This window comes from Camponotus vicinus, unplaced genomic scaffold (genome assembly GCF_025532165.1).
Source record: "Camponotus vicinus isolate PSW18456_S1 unplaced genomic scaffold, iyCamVici1.0 SCAF_6, whole genome shotgun sequence".
NCBI lineage: Eukaryota > Metazoa > Arthropoda > Insecta > Hymenoptera > Formicidae > Camponotus > Camponotus vicinus.
The window spans coordinates 5,263,175-5,285,829 of record NW_028141978.1 but is presented as its reverse complement, the minus strand read 5'-3'; the positions used below and the strand labels follow the sequence as shown (position 1 = coordinate 5,285,829).

Here is a 22,655-nt window from a genome sequence, read left to right as displayed (position 1 = left end):
ATATTTTGAAGTCAATGAAATAATAAATATTTTGTATATATTTCTTCTGTAAAATATGTGATTAACCGTCTCTTTTAAATATATAAACAATAAAAATTTAAACAGCTTAACACAATTAAAAGCACACATCATATTAATAAAAATATAAAATAAACATAAAATTTGCAAAAAATATTAAATATATATTAAATATATATATGTCTTCTCTGTAGCTTTTTATTTCAGAAAAAAGTACTTTTGAACGACGGATGCATTAATTAAGGACAGTAATCGAGAAAACAATAATGAAATACGTATAGAATTCGTTCTCTTCGACTTATATTGACAATAAAATATACGATTAACTCTACCAAATGATAAAAGATACAACTTTTGAACTAAATTATATATAATTTTTTCAATCTCTTAAAAGGTAAATTATAAAAAATAAATCCAAATAAGGAGACGCATGACATTTCCGCTCCCATTTCCGCTATGGCCACAGATATGTACATACAGCTGGAAGCCAAGTGACAGGTGACGGTCCCTGATTCCGGGTCCCAGTCACGTCGTCTGTCATCGTGCACGAGGATCCCTCTGATGTTTGTCCCAAACAGGGATTCAGCAAGTATGCTGGAGCGCATTCGGAAATTCTCTTCGGAAATTCTCGTGGAATAAAGTAGCATTTAATTGACCAATCAGAACCACAAAAGAGCAAGGCTTTCTTTGTCCTGATTGGTTCAATTCAATGCTACTCTATTCTATGATTAAAATTTTCGAACGCACCTCTGGATATGCTCTTCGAGATACGTTACGTATTGCATGCATTGCATCGCATTGGGGTTAACTGTGATTCTGTCGTGCACCGCTGCCAAGGTACATCGTCGACGAGAGAGTGAGAGAGTCGATACTGCAAACGGCGACGAGGACACGATCGTGGGAATCCACGAAGTCGTCCAATAACCTCTGGGAAATCGCTCGTTTGCTTTTCGTTTTCGTCTCTCCCTTTCTAACTACGCGAGAATTGCTTGACCTATAAAAATTACGCCAAGAAATACACATTTTTTTACACAAATACGCTTTCTTCTAATAAATTGCAAATTCGCAAGACTTATTCTTTGAGGCCGTTTGCCTTGGCTGCAAAATAACGTCGCTTGATGTAGAAGTAAACGTGCAAAAGCATATGTCTCAATTATGACACTTGTTTGCATTTTAATTCAAAAAATATCAAAACTTATTAATTCAGACAATAAATGTAACTTTTATTGTTAATTTGCATTGGATGTTTCCGAGTTAGATAGCATCAGAAATCTTAATCTTAATCTTCAGATTAAACTAATCTCATTAACATTTGTATATTATCATCCACAGGAGGAAGAGAAGATCTTATAATGTATTGTTTCTGAAAAACATGCAAAGATAATTAATGATGATTGAAAGTAAATTATTATAATGCAATTTTACCCATGTTGGACTAAGGTATGTACATATTTCATCTGGGAAGACTTTTTTATAGATAAACATATCTTGAAACATTTGAATCTTCAAACATTTGAAATTTTCAGATTAACCTTTTCCTCCATTATGCTGGTTATGCGATTGTTTAGTTCAATTAGAAATTATTTAATCTCAATAAATATATCCATCAGTGGTCAACAAATCTTGGATATATTTCTTATAAAGGCATAAATACAAAATGGTGATAGTTTAGTAATGTGCCTTTGGTATTTCAACATTACTATGACGGTAAATATTACACAATAAATTTGACTATATTTAACTTTCTAAGCAATAAAAATATTTTCAAAGAATCTAATATTTACTATAAAATTTTCATCTTTTTCCTTTTTTGCTCTTGCAGGAATCATCTTGACATTTTAAGGAAAAAGAACCTAATAAAAATATAAATTTTTCAAAGGTGTGGCTATAGATATATAAAAATGGATAGCTCAGAGTATGAAATGGTCAGAAACATGACTCTTCTCTTCTTCTTTGAACGACTAATGGACAAGGGTGGTCCACGTACATTGCATGATCTAAGCTGCCAATTTGGAGCAAAAGGCTTCACCAAGGAAATGCGTCAGATAGCAGGAGGATCGCAAAGTGGCCTTAAGAAATTTCTAGCACAATATCCGGCACTATTTTTGATCGACGGCGATTACGTGTCCGTTAATACATTTCAACCGATTGTAGAAGAAGAAAGCGGAAATAAATCCGGTAAACGTGATTATGCTCGCGAGGCCGTAGAATACTTTACAAATAAGTTATTGCAATACGGAGTGGGCACCGAGGTCCCTATCAAAAGCCTCTTAGGTCATCGATCGCAAGCCTCGCCAGAAGTTAGGCATATATCTGGTCAACACTATAAGGAATTCCGCGATTTTCTTTTGAAGTACCCCGATGCGTTTATAATCAGCGAAGATAACGTAATATTGAAGCAATATGAAGGCATGAAAGCAGAACCTTTTCATGAACTAGAACCAGATATCCCAATAGATCCTGATGTTACAGCCAAGCTGTTAGACTTTTTCTGTATATGCATTGAACGGAAAGGCCCAATTCTTATAGATCAACTATTTAATATGGTCAATGAAAAATTCTTGCACGAAAATTGGACAATTATATTTAAGACACCACAGGATTTATCTACTTTTATAAAAATGTTCCCGGATGCTTTTCATGTGCAAACTAATTTAGTGACATTGATAGGCCGACCGAAATCTTCTGTGACAGAGCCTGTGGCTGCAAAAACAAAAATTACAAGTGGCAGTCAGCGTAACAGTGTGACTCATACGAATAATGCAGTACCGGTCGTTTCACCGAGCAAGATTCAATTCTCTCAACCATCTTTAAATCAATCAGAGAATGTCTATAATAATGCAACACTTCAATCTAATTCGGTGCAAAACGCATGCACATCACCTGTCGAGAGCAATAATAATAATAATTCACCGCCTGTTAGTTTGCAACAGCAGAGTCTCAAGCAAAGATTCAATACAATCGTTATGAGGACTCTAGCGGATAATACGGAGCGGGATCGCAGTTTACAAACCGCTCAAATGGGCGATGCATGGAAACTGAAAGTATTACAACAGACTAGAGTGATAGCAACAACGCGGGAAAGTCTTCAAGTTATAGAAGATATAATAAATCCTCGGAAGCCTCCTCCCGATGGTAAAGTGGTCGTGTCTTTTGATTGTGAGGGCATAAATCTTGGTGTCAAGGGACAATTGACACTTGTACAAATTGGTACAATGAGTGGTCAAGCATATATGTTCGATTTATTCACATGTCCGAGACTCGTTCAAGAGGGAGGTCTTCAGAAATTGTTAGAACATCCTCATGTTATTAAGGTAACCAAAATATCATTAAGTAATAATAGAAAAAATATACATATAATTAGTTCAATCGCATAAAATTGCACTTACTTTTACAGGTGATTCATGATTGTAGAAATGATAGTGTCAATTTATACAATCAGTTTAAGATTACATTGATGAATGTTTTTGATACACAGGTAATGTTTCTTGCTTTTTTTTCCAAATAAACATTAACATATTATTAAAAGTGTAATTTGAAATTGTAATATCTCATACTAGGCAGCACATGCAGTGCTTCAGTTCCAAGAAACAGGAAAGCCTGTGTATAAAGTCAAAAATGTTAATCTGAACACCTTGTGCGATCATTACGGTGCTCCATGTAATCCGCTTAAGGAACAATTGAAAAATATTTATCGTAAAGATCAACGTTATTGGTCTCGACGGCCCATGACGCGAGACATGTTAATTTATGCAAGCAGCGATGTTTTGAGCCTTGTACCTCAAGTTTATAATGCCATGTCTAGGTATAATTTTATTCGCTATTATTTTGAATAGTTAAATTTTATAAAGCTAATAACACAGCAAATTTCATATATGATTTCTCTAATGAAGATTTCTGTATATTATTAACAGACTTATAAAGCCGGAAGTACAAGGTCTTTTTGCAGAATTATGCGAAGAACAAATTCAAATGCATATAAGACCAGAAGATGTAAAAACGCGTAAGAGACAACGAAAAATGGAAACTGAGATGGCAGATCTGAAAAAAAGAATGGAAGAAGCAACGAATAAAAATATCGTATTAAGTAACCGCGAAATGCGACTTCTCCGTTATATGGATCTTACTGAGGATGAAAAGGAAAAACTTAAAGGAAGTCATAAAGTTGCTAAAAAACTGGAAAAATTAGAGAATATGGGCCAGGATAAAGCTGACAGTAGTGATGATGATGATGAGGATAAGACAGATGATCCTGAATATCAGAGTTTGGAAAGTTACACATCGGAAAATTCTCATTCTGGTAAAAGAGTTTACTACATCAAAATGAGCACACACACATTTTGCGCATTTTAATTAAAATAAAAATTATCAATTCATATTAATTCAAACAAAAAGATTATTTCTCGTATATCTTAGATTTATTGATTTTGCATAATGAGTTTGAAATCAATTTCTCTAGGTGGTATATTGTCCCCACGAAATGCTGACACCCCAAGCTTAACCGAATCGATGCAAATGATGGATGAAATACTCTCAGACGGGCGAATGGATAAGCTGGAAAAGATAGAAAAATTGGAAGCTATATTATCAGCTGTTACTAGCTGTGCAACTGATCAGCTTTCTGCCAACAGTGCTGATGCATCACCTACCAAATGCGTCTGCATGTGTCAAAGTGATCGCCAAGCTGCTAGAAGTACTGTGGCTTGTCAAACACTTAGTACAGGTGATATAGTAATTACTAGAATTTTTGTCAGCGAGGAGGAGAAAGAGAGAGTAAGATTACAGAATTCGCCAAAAAAATAGATATTACAGCTGCTGTGAAAGTAGTAGAAAAGTTGCCATTTATAGGTTTTTTATAAAAGAGAATGAATGCATAAGAAAAAAGTAGTTAAAATTTATCTATTTTATGTAATATAATAAGATTCATATAGAGCAGAACTAGCGAAATTTACAAAACATATGCTTTCTGGCATCTCTGCTCCCTTAAAAAGTGTCTTAAACGAAATAAGCCTTGCTATATATGCCTTTTCAAATCTGATGATAGAATAATCAGATTTTTGCAAAAAGGTTATTAATTTTATACGAGGATATTATTTTTATCTGCCTAAAGATTACCTTTCTTTTACAAGCATTTAAGAAAGACCGAATCGTATTTAATGATAAAATATTAGTATAGACAAGGCTTTTAATAGCTGCACTGTAATTTTTGACAAATTACAAATTGTAGCGCGTTTTATGTTCAATTCGAAATTAAATGATTAAAAGACGATTAAAAAATTGCTGTTTCTTTTTAAGCAAATTGTATATACATTTTAACAGAAGAATTGTTATACCGTTTGTATAAGCATGATTATTAATGATAGCATTGCGAGAAATTAACAAAAGAGATGCATATCATGCTTAAAAAATTTTTTTATGTGAAGTACTGCATTAAAATCGCTAATTTCTGAGAGTTCTATATGGCCTACTTTGTGTGACTTGTTAAAAGAAACGAATTATCGGCAATAATAGAGCATAACAGTGATTTATTTAAGCAAATACTTTTTCTCTGCAGAATTTGTGCACAGGAGATAAATTTATGTAGATCTCTTCTTCCTTACATTACAGATGCAACTTATTTTCGTATATATATATAACTATATATACAAGTGCCAATTTAAGAATAGAATATGTACAGTAAATTAACAAATAGATACATTTTATATTTCTATATAATTATATGTGCTTAATGAATAATTATGCTTGCACTTCCAATAAGAGATTATAATTTAATAGCATTAAATAAAGTCTGTGCATTATTCATGAGGATATCATAAAGATCTGCTTTCACTCTTGTAATATAGCAATATCATTAATATATGAACTGCCAAATAAATTGATAAAATAACGATTGTAAGAGACCTATAATTCATTATTACAAATTGAAAGTGTTTTTAGTGCAATACTTTACACATAAGAAAATAATATGTTTATATAATATACATATCAATTGCATCACCTTTTTTTAATATTAAAAATATATTATGAAAATATATAAGGGAAAGTATATAAATGAGTCATTAACAAATCATTCTCATTATATTTACTATCAATGGAATCTGAGGCTCAACTAGTATCAAATTATTCAACTGTCTCGTGTATGCTATTCATAAATTATTAAAAAAATTGTTACAATATATATATGGACAATCTACATAAGCTTATTTCTATATAATCGAATACTGATATTGATAAAAAATATCTTTTATAAGTTTAAAAATTTTTAAAAGTACATCGAACGTTTCTTAATATTTTAATGTAAATGTTTTTATTATTTCTCATTATAGTTGAAAAAACAAAACAATAAGAGAAAATAATAATTATGTAAAAACTTCGTTTTGTGGAATATATAACTGCATTGTTATTAGAAAAAATGCAATTTGATTCATTGCGCATGTATAAAAATATTATATTTGGTATTTAAATTATTTCGGCAGCTCTATTTATGCGTTATAATATTATTTTATGTTGGAATAATTTTCACATTGCGAATGATACTCGATATACGGGAACTTTATGAAAATGGCAACATCATATATACATACACAACATTATTATTGCTATATATAAATTATATTCAGAATGAAAGAACTTGATAGAATTTTTTATATATTCGAATGTAAAACATCTTTATGTAGTTTTGGGTTTAATTTTATTCATGTTATATATCTCTTTTTAGATATATCTTAAATTCTTTCTTAATCCCTAGTAATCTAATATCATAACACAAATTTCTATAAATGCATAATACAAAATATTATATAATAATAATTGTTATATATTTATAACACAAATTTTTTTCTGTATATCGACAATCATCCATATCTTTGCATTCGTACATTGATTTTTTTTAAATAATGTGCATATTCTATATGATTTTGAATGAATTTTGAATTAAATTAATTATTGTTAATTTATAAAATTATTCACTATTTGTTAAGATTTAAGCAGTGTGTAAAAGAATATTTTTTTATCTACTGCAGGATTCAGTCCAATTTAATTCAGATGAGTGCAAAGAATTGACAGAAAAATTGTACAGTATTTGTTTGGTGATAAGTCTGCAAGTTTATTAATTAATTATTTAAATTGTTATTTCGTTCAATGCCTGAGATTTTCGGAAAAGAAAATGTTTTAGTGTCATTATTCTATATTTATTACTATTACATTTTCCTTTCTAATTATCTGGATGATTTAATATTATGGACAATATTTTAAGGATGGATCGTATGAATTATTTTATAATGCATTTGTATATCAAATTATACATATAATAATTATACTAAAAGCAAAGAACATCACAAAAATATTTATACAAAAGGATGCTGATTTACATAATTATTAACGATGACTAATTTATTACATATTGATGCAAAATAAAACCTAAAACAAATGTACGTAATAAAGAATATTATAAAAAAAATTAATGCATTATTTATGTTTTACACTTTAAACTGTATATATCTATATATGTACAAGTAAGTAAAAAAGAGATAAATTCTTTTTCTTTTTTTTTTTTTTATCATACAAATGCTGTAATTCTAAGAAATCTGAAAATATAAAAAAGTATTTAAAAAATATATGTATAATAAAAAGAGAAGCTTTTATATTTTTAGTTACATGAATCATTTTAAAGATTGTAAAATATTCAAATTTTGACCCTATATTTAGTGGTCAATATTAGTAATTGAAGATTTTTATAACACATTTTGTTTGTAGAAAAGCAAAACATATACATATAGTTGTGTGTGTGTGTGTGTGTGAAAAGTTGAAATATATATATATATATATATATATATATATATATTTTTAAAAGTTGAAAGAAATATATATATATATATATATATATATATATATATATATATATTTCTTTCAACTTTTTTCATCATTTTCATTTGGCAATTATCTTTTTTATTATTTATTTGGATCATGAGATCCAAACATAAATAGAACACAATTTATGAATAATGAATACTAAAAAAAATACACACACACACACACACATATATATACATACATACATATATATATATATATATATATATATATATATATATATATATATTCATTTATAATAAAATAATAATTACAAAATAATCATTTTTTTATTTATAGAGATAATACATGTATAAAAAAATATTACATATTACAAAATGTAAATAGTTTGCATGTCAAGTGTCAGATATTTTAATAATTTTATTAATAACATTGCGATTACATATTAATCTAGTCTATATAAATAAAAGTAAAAATATAAGACATATTCTAAATTTCTTCTCTTTTAGTCTTTTGATTTATAGAATACACTGTAATACAATTATCTAATCATTAGTATTATATTTTAAAGAATTGAATAATAAATGACAGAAATATATTGCTTCTCTATTGTAATATATATAAACAAAATACATCAACTTTATGCACATAGATTATATATGTATACATTTTTATACTTTAATCAAAAATTATTTGGCTTATATTATATAAAATTATTTAAGAGGATGTATAACTTGTTTTGGTAGGCTAAGTTGCGTGTATGAATTGATATATTTTTCAATTAAATTTCCTTCCGAGAAAAATCGTTTTGCATAAATTGAATATTCTGTTCCACATAATCTTGATTCTAAATCTGTTATGTTTTCACTTGATAACATATTAATGACACCTGGAGGTATGCCAGATATTGAAAATATGTTAAAATATCGTGATAAATTACAAAAATTTGCATTAAATATCACAATAACAGAATTTCCAGCAAGTAAACTTTGCATCAATCGAAAAAATAAAGTATTTTCATTTTCTTCTTTAAGAATAATAATGCCTTTTGGTTTACGAGTTATTATTAGTTCGTATTTTTCTTCTAGAGTACAATAACCGTTTGAATTTTCATAAAGACATGCGAATTGCACACATTTTGATATTAAAGTTGATAATAGAAATTCGCTAAAAAAAATTAGAATAAAAGATTATCACAAGATTGAATTAACATAAATATGCATATACATCTATGTATATGTAAAATAAGAAATACATTAAACAATATTGTGTAAATAAATTTTTTTTTATCTTTTTAATCTTTAAGGATCATTTTAGATCATTTTGAATCTATTATTATTATTAATATTTTTAACAATAGAATATCCCAAAGGCCTTAATTAATAAAAAAATATTTAAAATTTATTTTTCAATTCTCATTATACGATTATTTTTTACAAGTATTAAGGAATATATGTTTTTTTGTAACTTTCTTTAAGCACTTTGAGATACTTAAAATTGCGACACGACATTGTAACTCATATATAATCATGAATAAGGCAAAAATGTACAACCTACAAGACTTAACATACCGATAGTATATTAATGTTTTTGCAAGCTTAGATAATATTTCTATTCTAGAAGCAATGGTATAAGCATGCCAAATTTCGAATCCTTTCTCTGCTGATTTAACGCATCTCCTAATATCGTCGCTACAATAATAATAAATTGATTATAAATTTAATATACGTTTTATGTATTAAATTGTTAAGCTCGCAAAATTATTGTAGTTGAAAATAAGATAAAAAAATACTCATACTTTGTTGCATTTGCAAATATTTCGTCATTACGTTTCCAATACATGCCTTTCACAGGTTTTTGCCATATGCCATCATAAAACAGATTATGAATTACAGGATTTGATGTCAAATGTTCTGCATTTATTTTTATAGCGTTATTAGGTGGAGTTATATCAAATATATGCAAATTCGTTTTGTCGATACTATTCATAATTATATGATTTATTAAATTGTCAATTATTCTTGCAAAAGGCACAAGCAAAACGCCACCAGTAAAATCCATATGTGTATTTATGAATATGATATCTCCCTGAATAACAAAAAAAGGAATATTTCAATAATGTTTAAATAAATTCTTTTGGAGATACTGTATGTAATTTAAATTATGTACATCTAAGCACGAAGCTAAATTCTTTGCAGTTACAATATCCTCTGACCATATAGATATGGTGCTCATTGTGCTCTTACAAGGTGTATTAAATGTAAGTAATAGCTCTTGTTGTGATCGAAGTATATGAATGGGACACTTAAAATAATTAAGATATTTTTTTATAAGCTTTAAGAATTTTTGTCTTATTGATTCTTGAATCCAAATTTTATTTACACAAGAATTATCCATTATCATTAAACAATTAATAACTGCATACAAGTCTGAATCTTCTAGAATTATCATTTCATTTTTCTGATCTGTGTAAATTTAAGATTTTAATTATAAGATAAAAAGCATATTTTTACATTACATTAACAACATATTTTTCTTACTTGATTCATTTATCATAATTTTAATATAGTAAAAAAAAATTTCGCTCATAAATAATGCTGAATCGTTTCTAGAATATAAACATAATGAATGTGTGTGTGTGTGTGTATAAAGTTCATAATATATGTTAATACAAGAAATACACAACATTAAATGAAATATCATATGTAATAAATGTAACTATAAATATAATAACATTACTAAATATATAGTTAAACTTTAGTAAATAGTTACATAATAGCACGTTGCAAAAATAAAATAATTGCTTCTTCTCTACACATACTAAAAACTGTAAGCATTAATGATATAGGTATATAATGTTCCTTATATGCATACTCTGCCTTGTCTACAAAACAGATTGAAAAAATAAATATATTTAAAAAAATGAATAAAATAATAACAATATAATTAATATTTTACAATTGCAAAAATAATGTTATACACATACCATATTCTTGATTAAACATAAATTGACCACCATAATATTGTAAATATTCGATAATAGCAACGACTACATCTATATGTTTACAAATAGGTACAAAATAAAGTAAATGTGTTCCTATTATAAGTGCTGTATCAAAGAATCTATACAAATACAAAAAAGAGAAGTTATTAAAAAATAATGCTAAACATAGAATCTTTTACATTTTTTATCATATCACATCTGCATCTTAATATTAACCCATACAGCACAGAACATTGCAGTAATATTGCAGCAATATTCTGTGCTGTATGGGAAATTATTTACCTCTGTGATAAATTCTTAATACCCTTATTTTTTATTTGTTTGGATAAATTATGTATTACTATTAATGCTTCCTAAAAAATATACATTTATCAAAAGTAATAAATTAAGGAATTCAAAAGTAAATAATTAATCAAAAGTAAATAATTAAAAGTAAATAATTAAGGATTCTTGTTTCCAATATTAACATTAAATTTTATAATTTATTTTAAGAGTATATTTTTATATGTACTATATATATATATATATATATATATATATATATATATATATATATATATATATATTCACACTCACTTTTTTAGTGACAAAATGATATTCGAGATTAGTATAATATTTGTTTATAGTTTGTTCATACATGACTTTATCAGCCTTTTCAATGACCTTTATGAAAAAAATTAAAGATATATATGAGTCTGTAATTATCGACTAATATTGCTGGTGATCGCTATACAATAATATATGCTAGAAACAAAAGAAAATTTTGCACATACAAAAATATACATACATTTGCGAAAAAAAATCTTTAATTTTGAAGAAAGAAACTGATTATGCAAAGCAAATTCTTTGTCATCAAATTAATATTTTCGTGTTATTAGCATAATGAAAGTATAATGAAAAAAAATTCAAGAGAAAGATATATTATTATGTAAACATATATATTACATATACATTGTTTATATCTCTCTCATAGATCCGTAAAATTTACATACATAACATTTTTTGAACTCTAATTTTTTTTCTTTATTGCGGGATTAAACACTCTATATATAAAGATCTTCTCGCAAAACAAAATAATTATTACGAAGGAACAAATCTTGATTACTTAAAACTGCTGCAAGTTTTTACATTTGATTGTGAAAGATTAAATTCTCTGTAATGGTATCCTTTGTATGTGAGAATTGTAAAAAAAAAATATATTACACCATACGCCAAAAGTGAAGATTGATTATCAAATAAAGAATTTTCCCGAATTCCTATCGTAAGCTTTTAGAACTTTACTTTATACGCGACAAATATAATATTACTTTAAAGATATCATTTTAAGCACAAGAGATGCATCAAAAGTAAGAACAAAATTAAACTAATTAATCAGCTGATGTCATAGGTCATAGATATATAAAATACATAGACGGAGCATTAGCTACTAATATTGGCAAATGGGGATAAAGCAAGCATCCAAATGCGATTTTCGATTTCTTTCGAGTAGGCTCAGTTTAGCTATTTGTGATTGGTGGGTGTTCCATCTATATATTTTATATGCTATGACTCATTCATAATATGACACAATTTCCTTACTTATTTATGTTTAAAGAAAAAACTCATAACTTGTATTAAAATGTTTTAAAAAAATTTTTACATATCTTATAACTTTACAATCTTTGATAAAATAATGCTGCATCTTCATTATTATTACACAAACATGAAATCATAGTCGAGTTCCTCGAGTTTCTCTCCATTTTTCAAACATGTCATATTCAAGTATCTAGAGAAGTAAAATCTCTAACGAAGAGAATATGAATGTTAATACTCGTGAATCTTCTATGTAAAAGAAAAAATACGATATGTTAAACATTAATTCATCACGTATAACAAGTAAATATTCGTACTTTCTCACAATATTCAAGAGTTATGGAAAACCACGTGAAGTAACCTCTTGGCATTGTATGCATGTTCAAAAGAAAAAATTGCATTCAATTCGAACCAGTGGTCCATGGAATATATTATTTTTCGGGACGGATAACTTTGCTCTTGAAAGCTTACGAAGTTTGTATAATGAATAGTTAGTACTTTATTATCTTTTGATTATAAAAATATATATGTGTATATATATAAATTACATATTATGTAGTAGAACCAAAAAACTAAGTCGATTAGAAGTTGTATCTGCGTATAAAGGAAAAAAGAATGCTGTTATACAATATGCAGAAGAAAAAGGAATCAATGTTAAACGATGGCCTCTTGAAGACAATCTGCAAGATTTTCACATTGGGATAGTTGTCTCCTTTGGCCACTTGATACCTTTAAATATTATAAATTCCTTTCCACTGTAAGTTGTTTTATCCATCTCAATACACATACATAAATTGTATTGTAATATATGTATTAATATATTTTTTTTTTGCCACAGTGGTATGTTAAATGTGCATGCTAGTCTATTACCACGCTGGAGAGGAGCAGCTCCAATAATTTATTCCTTAATTAATGGAGATACACAGACAGGAATTACAATCATGAAAATAATGCCAGAAAAGTAAGCATTTTCTCTTAAATTTATTTTCTTTAAGTATTTTTTAAAAAATAAAAAAATGTGATACAAGAGATAAATTTATATACAAGTTTAGTCTTTTTCAGAGTAGAAAAATTTTATAAATTTTTATTATTTAATTTTTTTTCAATTCTTTAATAGAAAAAAATAGAAAACCATCTATACATTCAAGTTTCACTAATAAAAGAATGAATATATGCAACCAACTGTACACCACATAGATTGCAAATGATTCCTCATTATTTTTATGTTATTGCAGATTTGATATTGGGGAAATAGTAGCACAGGAAAAATTAGATATTCATCCAGATGAAACTTTACCAGAATTATATGTCAAGTTAGCAAAAATGGGTGCAAATATTTTAGTCAATGTAATAGGGAAATTGCCACAAGTATTATCACTCTCAAGACCTCAAGAAAAAATAGGCATAACGTATGGTAACTTTTACTATCTTTTACTTATCTTTTTACCACTGTACTAAGTAATAAAATACAATCATGTTTCAATTAATTAAATTTTTTGCTATTAATATTTCTCAATGATTACACATTGTAGCACCTAAAATTACATCAAAGATTTCTTTGGTGAAGTGGGACGAGATGACTGCGAAAAATGTATATGATCTGCATCGCGGTCTCCTAGGATTGTACCCATTAACCACAAAGTTTGGTGATAAGACAATAAAATTATTCGATGTGCAGCAGACGTTGAAACCGATTAGCAGAACAAATGTGAAGAATGATGTACCAGGTAATCAATCAATCGTCATTCCTGTATGATTCAGTACAGTACTAAATCAATTCCAAGAATTGTGAAACGTTAAACCTTCAGTTTATTCCTAGGAAAAAAAAATTATTTATCTGAAAATATAATTATACATATATGTATATATATATATATACATACACACACATACATACACACATTGTGTTGCATATTATTTTCGAATAAAAGGCATGTGATTGATGTGAACAACTTTCCAGGTTTGGTAAGATTTGATTGGAAAAGCAATGTATTAATTGTGACATGTAAAGGAGAAAGTTGGATCTCGGTAAAAAAAGTAAAAATAACAGGTTATTCACCTATGAACGCGATGGACTTTAGAAATGGATTTATGCAGGGCAAAATGAAAGAAAAGATATTTTTTCACAGTAATGTAATATAATTTACAGCGCCACTTTTGTCCCAGACACTGTAAAATTCCTTTATAATTCTATGATAATTTTATTCAGAGAAATAGATAATGATATTAAAATTTTATTTACTACAATAGCAAGATTTATATAATTTAGAATGTACAAAATGTAATATTGACGCAATGATTTTATTATGAGAATAAAAAGATTTGTTTATATATCAATGTTTTTTTTTATCCTGGAATATTTATAAATTGTTGTTTTTATTCATTTTATATTTTATAATTTGTATTTTTGTATTTAAAATGATATACTTTTCTGTATCATGCGAAAATATTCTTTTGTATATTCTTTTTATATATATATATATATATATTTTTTTTTTGCTAAAAATTCTCTTTTCACAGAATTGCTACAATATAATACTATAAAGCGTTACGAAAAAATCAGTGAAAGAAATAGCGTGAATCTAAGGCTCAAGTAAATCATTTTCAAGTGAAAGTTTGTAATAATAATCTTTTCATAGATTTTCTTTAAATTATAGCAAAATTTCTCTCTTCTTCGTTCTCTTGTGTATCTTATAAAAAAAAGAAAAAAAATATACAACAACATTGAATGCCTTATTTATTTGAACGTAGAATTGTAGTTGTAGATAGAAAATTGTTGATATTAAGTCTCAGTTTCAGAGGCCTGAAATAAAAGAAATATTTTTACTATAAAAACTTCTTTCTTTTATTACATTTAATGTGCCAGAGTGATATATATCCCCATTGACAATATTTTAAGAGGAAGACATGAAATAGAGTTCAAAATACTTCAATGTATAATTCTTTAGTCTGCTGCAAAGTAACATAAAAAATAACAATAAATATAATTTAGTTTGCATCAGACAAAAAAGCTTTCTGTTCCCACTTCCCTATAATATTAATTTTTACATCATCACGGGACAATACCTATAATTTCTGTTTGATTTCTTCATGAAGTCAAATCAACTAATTATTCGTATACATTTCAGATTAAAGTACTTTATATTTTGTCACATATTTAGTATTTATTGTCTCTATAAATTATATGTATAACAAAAAAAATATATTGTAGGCTAAGTTACAAAGAGAAAAATTACCTAAAAAATATTTTTACATTATATAATTGTTTATTAAAAGCTTTTATGTATCATGTGATGCATTTAATATACATATAGACAAAATAAAAAGTACATCAATCTCTAATATTTTCAAAAATATTGTTTACGAACAATAAAAATTTATGAACTTACACTAGGATCGCAGTCGGCACAGTGCCAAGAATAGCCTCTCCTCTTTGGAGACTTTTTTACAGGTGGATCTAAGCATGTAAAGTGGTAGCACTTTTTACATTCGTCACACCTAAAACAAAAAAGAATAAATGCAAAAAAATCATTACAATAACATCTTGCAATTCTAGAATATAACTCTAAATACTTTAAGATTTAAACATAATTATTAATTTCAAAACTTACATAACGAGATTTTGGTTGGTGCCGGGAGTATCACAGACATTACATTGCGTCATAAGGTCCGTATCTTTCCCTCTCTTCGTTCCCGTCGATAGTCGACCGCTGCTATTCACAGACATGTTTACGGGAGGAACATTTACAGTTGGTGGTGGCACAGGTGATGGTGGTGGCAATGTGATTTCAGTACTTGTGGAAGTGGCTACAAACATTTGTGGGCTCGATTCTGAAGCTGCATCTCCTTCCGGTCGTGGAATTGATTTTATCTGCGTTCAATTAAAATTGTTATTCAATGTTTGAATCAATAAAGCTAATACAATTAAAGAGAAAAAACAAATAAATACTTTTATTGTAATTCTTCTGTGAAATTCTGGTTGACTTTGAACTTCTGGATTTTCTATATCTAAACTTTTCCTTTTATGTTTCCTTTTTCTTTGTTTGACTCCAGTTATTGGATCTGGAGAATACCTCTTATGTTTTTCCCTAAAATAAAATATTTATATAAATTAGATATATTTTTAAAAATAAATCATAAATTATTTATTCAGATTATTTTACACACCTCCTTCTCTTCTTTCCACTTCTTTGGGAGACAGATTCTGTCCCATCTGCTGAAGCTACCATGTATTCTGGTGAACCCTCTCTTATAGTGATATTATTAATGGATTGTTGATTGTACATTGACTCAGTTGTCTGTGCAAGTTCTATAGTTGATGGTTGCGGTCCCATTGGTTTAATAGTTAACTACAAAGATACAATTGTTTGTGTTTTACATATTAACGCTAGCGAGTTAAATCTTATTATTTATAAAATAAATACTTTTGGTGTGGCATGTGTATCAGGAGCAATAACGTTTGTTATATTGCTAGTGGAATTCTTAAGCGTAATAGGTGTGCTTGGAGTCATAGTTGCTTGCATTTCCTGTGGTGGTGTAGGTGTCGAATTGGCGTCATCCTTACAATGCCTTAATTTGCGTGGCGCTGATGTGTCTACGCGTTCCACTTCCGATCCTGATGATTCTTTATCACATTCTGAACACTGCCTGCAAAATTGCAATATTGAAAAATTTTAATATAATAATTTCAATAATTGAGCTTATAATACTTATTTATACTTTCATGCATACCATCCCATCTGTCTTGTTTTCTTAGGCATTCGTGCTAGAGGTGGACTCAAACAGGACAAATGATAATGCAAATGACACGTGTCACATTTTGCAAGAAGATGCTGATTAGTCGATCGTCTACAGATACCGCATTGATGTCGTAATGTCGTAAGCTCGCTTTTATGATTTTGTTCTTGTGCCGCCTGACTGCTCAACACTCTACCCTCGCGTACACCTTCAACACCTTTACCCACAGGCAGCGGAAATCCAACGCCCATTTTCAGAGCGGCTGCCGTAGGTACGCCTAATCCTGTACCTATAAGATAAGAAACATACATCGTTATATTCATTATGTTTAAAAATTCAAATGATGTACTCTTACCAAGCGTAGGTGCTATTCTTGGCTTTGCTAAATCAGTGATTGATGGTAGGGACTTTGTGTAACCGGCGCTCTTAAGTACTTGATGATACAATTCGATCTTTTCTTTCAACGTTACGTTCACTTTGATCTGTTCCTCATTATCCTTCATTACTTCGTCGTATTTTCTGTCCAGTTTTTGTTGTTCGTTCAATAATTGTGAATTAATATCGAGAAGTTCCTGTAATCGTCTCTTCATGGATGTCACGCGCAAGTTGCGATCCAAATAATAGCCGATAAATTCTACGCTGAAGGCGGGAGCGATATGCCACTTCTTTCTAACGTCGACTAATGCTACCAGCTGAGATTCTTGTGCTTCCAATGCGGCTGTATCTACGCCCATCAGCTCGGCTTTCTTTGCCAATTGGCGGCAAGCAGAAGCAGACGTAGTTAATAAGCGTGGCATCTTTTGTGTTGGCACTATAATTAATGGTATTAAAAAATATATATATTTAATATAATATTTGTATGAAAAAAAATTAACATACCCCATGGAGGTGGACGCGATGCTTTGTGAGCTAAATATTTGTGTCTGTGTTTGGCCAATTTTCTTTGAATTCTACGTTGTTCATCTGTATCTAAATGATTAGGCTGCTTTAACACCTGTTGTCGATATTGCGCACGTAATTGCAAAGCTAACCAATTACGTCTACGTCTACGAACGAGAGATTTATCAGAATGCAATTTGCAATGTGCATAGAATGGATCAGCTTGATCAACTTCTTCACTGTGTGCCTCGGATAGTAAGCCTTCTCTTTGCGCGCTGTGAAAATAATATTTTGCAATTTAAATTTGCATAACTTTGAGAATATAAATTGAGATGAGCTCTTTCAATGAAAGTATTACCATGTCACGTGAAAATATGTATGACACATTCCAGCATCACATTCGATACATACGCCTGTGCGTGCATAACGTGAATCTTCACACAAAGAACATGTCTTTGCACCCCATTTACTGTATGCCATCTCGAATAATGTTACGCTTGACAAACGATCAACCTAAAATATACAATTTATGAGATTATACAAGACACATGTTATTATATGAGACAAGATATGAGATTAATTTACTTCGCCGAAAGCAACACCAGGTACATAAAGAGCGCACACTAAATGAACCCATTTCCCGACATCTGTCTCTTTAAAAATTCCACCTCTGTTAGGACAGAGTTCGCATGATGGATCTTCGATCCCCGCACTACAAGCTTCGCAGAACCATGGTGCTGATTGGCATAGGGAGTCAGTACTCGAAAAACTTTCTACATCAGATACACCATAGCAACCTGAAATTTAATGTTTGTTTATAAATATATATAGTATAGTATAAAAAGGATTTTAAACATAATTTTTGAATATATTTTTGATAGAGACCTTCATGAACACTAACTCCACAACCATCGCATTCAACAATCTCGTTTATGTCGTCACTTCTATCTCCTAAACAACCACAACAAATTAGCATTTTATTTAGTTTCTCATCAAGAGGAGCACCCTTTAAAGCTTGTTGGCGAGCTTGTTCGATAACATCTTCCACAGTTAAACCAGCATTGTCCTTTCCTCTCAACAATGGATCATCTAATGAATCGTCGGATTCCTCGGATGCATCTTCCTCTTCTGTTATGAAAAATGTCTCATTACAAATATTACTTACAAGATTATATATAAAATATGCAAATAAATTTTTTACATCTTTTTATCTTCATAAAATATTATTCCTATAATATATGCACTTTACTTTCATTCTTTTCTTGCCATTAGTATATGAGACAATTTTATAATATTATGCAACACATAACACAAACATATAATATAATTCATATAACTCGCCTTTGCCAACATCGTTAGAATCTACGGAATCATCATCTGATTCTTCACAATGATCCTCGATCCTAAAATCGCTATCATCTGAACTCTCTCCTAAATCAAAGTCCAACAAAGACTGCTGTGCTGATTCCACTGGCTTTACTCTTCTCTTCTTGGGATCTCTTTCAACTGTAAAGAATAATTTGATTTTTCCTAAACACAGTATCCAAATATATTTTTGGAGAAAATATATTTATGGAGAAAAATGTTTTTTTCATTGTTACATATTTGTATGAAAATGTATTTGTGAAAAAGCAACAATATATGTTGCTGACCAAGTGTTGGATTAAAATTTCTATGGAAAAAAATGCACAAACAATGATAGGTTATGTTTGTAAGTAAATTTGAACATACATGTGCTAGTCATGATGCTTTCAATATCTTTTGCGACTTTGATTAAAATCCGATTATTTTTCTATAGCGCGAATTATCAATTACTGTTCTCGTACAAAATCCCTAACATATTGGAACGTTACACAATTTTAAAAGCCTCCCATATACATTGTACACATCGAGTACGTCACTTACACATACGTATGTATGTATGCCGAGGGCATTTACGTTACCGGTACATGTTAGGTTAATTTTGTGTGTCAGTAAATGATAACAAAGCTATAATAATAATAAAGTAGTTGGTTTTAGTTATTATCATGTATTCACAAAAGAAACAAACTAGATTATTATTATCATATGCACTTGATATGCATTGAATTAATAATAGATATGATTGTTACAATAATGATAATGACAGGCACTAAAATTACAAGCACAATAAACACAATGTAATATAGAAATACAATATATATTGATATAATTATAGGATAACTAATTCATAATGCAATAATGCATACATTGATTAAACAATAATTAATATTGTTTATGATATTTGATGCACAAACTTCTATAGTAATTTTATCATAATATGATAATTATAACAGTAATGACAATACAATAATAATATAAGAAAAAACAAAAATATTATATTAAATATAAGATATTCATACAGAATTTTTTATAGATAAATATATGTCTCACATTTATAAATGTAATTTTTTAACAAAATTGTGTATGAAAATTTTGTATTCAATGTAATATAATTATTTATTTAGTGTATATATGTATTTTTTACTTTTTTTAATGTTATTGTCACATCAATCATCAACTATCATAAAATTACTGCAGAAAATATATATTAAAATATACATAGTGTTGAATAAAATAAATACATACACACACACACACACACACACACACACACTCACACACACACACATATTTTTTTTTAAATTTATATTTTTATTTTAAATATATATATTTATTTTCTTGATTGAAGTATAATACACATATCAATGCATTGTAAATTACACACTTGCCCTATAATTATATTAATATCTACTATATTTCTGTATATTGTGGGCTAAAGAAAATATTATATTATATTAAATATTATATTTTAATATATTTTTACATTCAATATTCAATATTCAAAGCGCTCAAATTTTATATATATGTATAAAGAATGATTTTTCTATTAAATTATATCATTTGTTATTTAACAAATTAAAACAATGTGCGATCGGCACACTCAGCATTTAAATGTTCATACAAAGTGAAGAAAATAAATTACTGAACTTTTTCTTTCATAATTGCTTACTATCTACAATTAACAAACATCTTTTATATTATAAAATTCCATAATTTCAAATCCTTAATGAACAAACCAATGATGAATGAATGAACTCCTTGTATCTTATCGCGCGATTGACAGACTGAATCGTTCATAGATTGTGTCAAAACTTACTCATTGTTTTGTACAAAAATCCGACGTCGTCTTCCTGCGACATTCTTCGCCGCCGCGAATCTTATTCGCGAAATAGGATGAGAAGTGGGTCTCGTCGGCTTCCCTTGGAACGAATATTACGCTCGAACACGTCCCGATCGCTGTCTGTGGGACTTTATTGCTTCGAGCGGATCAAAATTCGCAAGGATATCGAATGATTTTGACGGAAAAGCGATTATTTTACCGTCCGGTATCGTCCTGTCTACGCGGCGTCCGTGCATCGACGATGCGGCGCTGATGTACCATGATGTGTTTATGATGTCCTTCCGCGGGAAGTTCAAGTTCTAATATATTAATGCACAGTTAAAAATGTTAATGTTAATAATGTTCGTGGATATATATTACATAAAATAACATGCATCTTATTAATCATTGCGACTCTATTGTCGCGAATGAAAATGCAGATCATTTTCGCGGGTTCCTCGATGAAAAATCCTGGATTTAGAGATTTTATCTTCGATTTTTAAACCATTCAACATTGTTAATTTTACCACAAACACAATTAGTTTTGTAATTTTTATTTCTTGCCAAAATAATTTAGCAAATTCATCAGTCAATTCTTTTAGGAATTGCATGTACCTTCCATTTAATGGCAGAAATATATATTGATTCATTTTCCATAGCAGAATTTTGTTCTTGTAAAATATATATGAAATAGAAAAATATGTGAATATCTAGAAAGAACAATTCGATAGTATAGTATATAATTGTGCTTGAACGATTAGAGATTCCTCTCTTGCATAAATATTTAATAAAGTAACCATCAAATTACAATAACGCTCAATATGACGCTTTTAAATCGCGCGGGCAAGGTACTCTTAGGGCAGTGAAGGTAACCGAGTGTCGTAAAAGCGCCATTCAAATTCCATCGCGAAGAATAGGGCGCAAAATTTTTCGGTAAGGTAAGATTAAATGCGAAAGCACGATCGATCAATTCTTGTATTTTCCATCAAGCTAAAAATAAAAGAGGAGGTAACTTGTTTGAATTTCAGGTGATTGCGATTTGGCTCGAAAATTCTAACGCATGCGATTTACAAGAGCAGGAAAGTAGCGAGGTTAGTATTTTTCTCACCGATGTGCATCACATATACATACATTCAAACACGTAATTCGATCTGTATTAAGAGCAGCGTATTCATTATTCGAGAGCAATAAAGATCACGTTTCGTTCGAAATATGTTCGCACTAGTATGTAATATCCCGGATTAAAATACAAAAATTTATTCGAAAGGGTAACGAATAGTAAAAAATATTTTGCAATCCTTTTATATGTATATGTATGTGTATTAAATACATTTTTCATTATCATTACATAAGCTCACATGAGCATGATAAAAAACATTTTTATCATCATAAACTTTGTGACATATGAGCAACAATATGATACGGACAGATATTAGCCGACATTCAAATTCG

The 22,655-nt window shown here is 28.9% G+C and overlaps 5 protein-coding genes across 13 annotated transcripts in view; 3 read left to right on the top strand and 2 right to left on the bottom strand.

Moving 5' to 3' along the window:
• The first annotated feature begins 747 nt into the window (after window positions 1-747).
• Egl (Egl_like_exo domain-containing protein) lies at window positions 748-7,467 on the top strand. 2 transcript variants are annotated; one of them, XM_083101545.1, is made up of 8 exons: window positions 748-855; window positions 1,351-1,458; window positions 1,545-1,725; window positions 1,841-3,332; window positions 3,416-3,496; window positions 3,579-3,823; window positions 3,933-4,318; window positions 4,478-7,467. In XM_083101545.1, the coding sequence occupies exons 4-8, from the start codon at window positions 1,920-1,922 to the stop codon at window positions 4,819-4,821; spliced, it is 2,469 nt and encodes an 822-aa protein (XP_082957671.1). In that variant the 5' UTR covers window positions 748-855; window positions 1,351-1,458; window positions 1,545-1,725; window positions 1,841-1,919; the 3' UTR covers window positions 4,822-7,467. The 2 variants fall into 2 exon arrangements, with proteins under 2 accessions (XP_082957671.1, XP_082957672.1); XM_083101546.1 differs by lacking the exon at window positions 748-855 and adding an exon at window positions 862-1,144.
• A 758-nt stretch (window positions 7,468-8,225) lies between these two features.
• Window positions 8,226-12,461, bottom strand: LOC145973422 (uncharacterized). Of its 6 annotated transcripts, XM_083102775.1 has the most exons (11): window positions 11,622-12,461; window positions 11,411-11,497; window positions 11,117-11,187; window positions 10,817-10,953; window positions 10,603-10,714; window positions 10,371-10,438; window positions 10,213-10,295; window positions 10,000-10,134; window positions 9,629-9,918; window positions 9,402-9,521; window positions 8,226-8,997 (listed from the first exon to the last, which is right to left on the bottom strand). In XM_083102775.1, exons 2-11 carry the CDS (start codon window positions 11,471-11,473, stop codon window positions 8,544-8,546), a joined length of 1,533 nt encoding a protein of 510 aa, XP_082958901.1. In that variant the 5' UTR covers window positions 11,474-11,497; window positions 11,622-12,461; the 3' UTR covers window positions 8,226-8,543. The 6 variants fall into 6 exon arrangements, with proteins under 6 accessions (XP_082958901.1, XP_082958896.1, XP_082958897.1 ...); XM_083102770.1 differs by having other exon boundaries at window positions 10,000-10,295; XM_083102771.1 differs by having other exon boundaries at window positions 10,000-10,295; window positions 11,827-12,461.
• LOC145973425 (methionyl-tRNA formyltransferase, mitochondrial) lies at window positions 12,409-14,737 on the top strand. Its single transcript, XM_083102786.1, has 6 exons — window positions 12,409-12,896; window positions 12,966-13,163; window positions 13,245-13,367; window positions 13,642-13,820; window positions 13,939-14,133; window positions 14,367-14,737. Exons 1-6 carry the CDS (start codon window positions 12,679-12,681, stop codon window positions 14,546-14,548), a joined length of 1,095 nt encoding a protein of 364 aa, XP_082958912.1. The 5' UTR covers window positions 12,409-12,678; the 3' UTR covers window positions 14,549-14,737.
• Window positions 13,369-21,480, bottom strand: LOC145973420 (PHD finger protein 14). 3 transcript variants are annotated; one of them, XM_083102764.1, is made up of 14 exons: window positions 21,201-21,480; window positions 19,364-19,528; window positions 18,908-19,150; window positions 18,608-18,819; window positions 18,381-18,535; window positions 18,023-18,297; window positions 17,499-17,954; window positions 17,138-17,432; window positions 16,831-17,053; window positions 16,574-16,755; window positions 16,356-16,494; window positions 16,018-16,277; window positions 15,796-15,904; window positions 13,369-14,221 (listed from the first exon to the last, which is right to left on the bottom strand). In XM_083102764.1, the coding sequence occupies exons 1-14, from the start codon at window positions 21,241-21,243 to the stop codon at window positions 14,216-14,218; spliced, it is 2,763 nt and encodes a 920-aa protein (XP_082958890.1). In that variant the 5' UTR covers window positions 21,244-21,480; the 3' UTR covers window positions 13,369-14,215. The 3 variants fall into 3 exon arrangements, with proteins under 3 accessions (XP_082958890.1, XP_082958889.1, XP_082958891.1); XM_083102763.1 differs by lacking the exon at window positions 13,369-14,221 and adding an exon at window positions 14,247-15,209 and having other exon boundaries at window positions 21,201-21,479; XM_083102765.1 differs by lacking the exons at window positions 13,369-14,221; window positions 21,201-21,480 and adding exons at window positions 14,248-15,209; window positions 19,754-19,937.
• Window positions 21,481-22,104: 624 nt separating this feature from the next.
• The window catches only part of Fas1 (fasciclin 1 Fas1 domain-containing), a 279,676-nt gene continuing 279,125 nt past the window's right edge, over window positions 22,105-22,655 (top strand). Inside the window, exons 1-2 of the mRNA XM_083102769.1 lie at window positions 22,105-22,141; window positions 22,232-22,294. The gene's annotated coding sequence lies outside the window, so the exon portion shown is untranslated. The remainder of the gene's footprint in view (window positions 22,142-22,231; window positions 22,295-22,655) is intronic.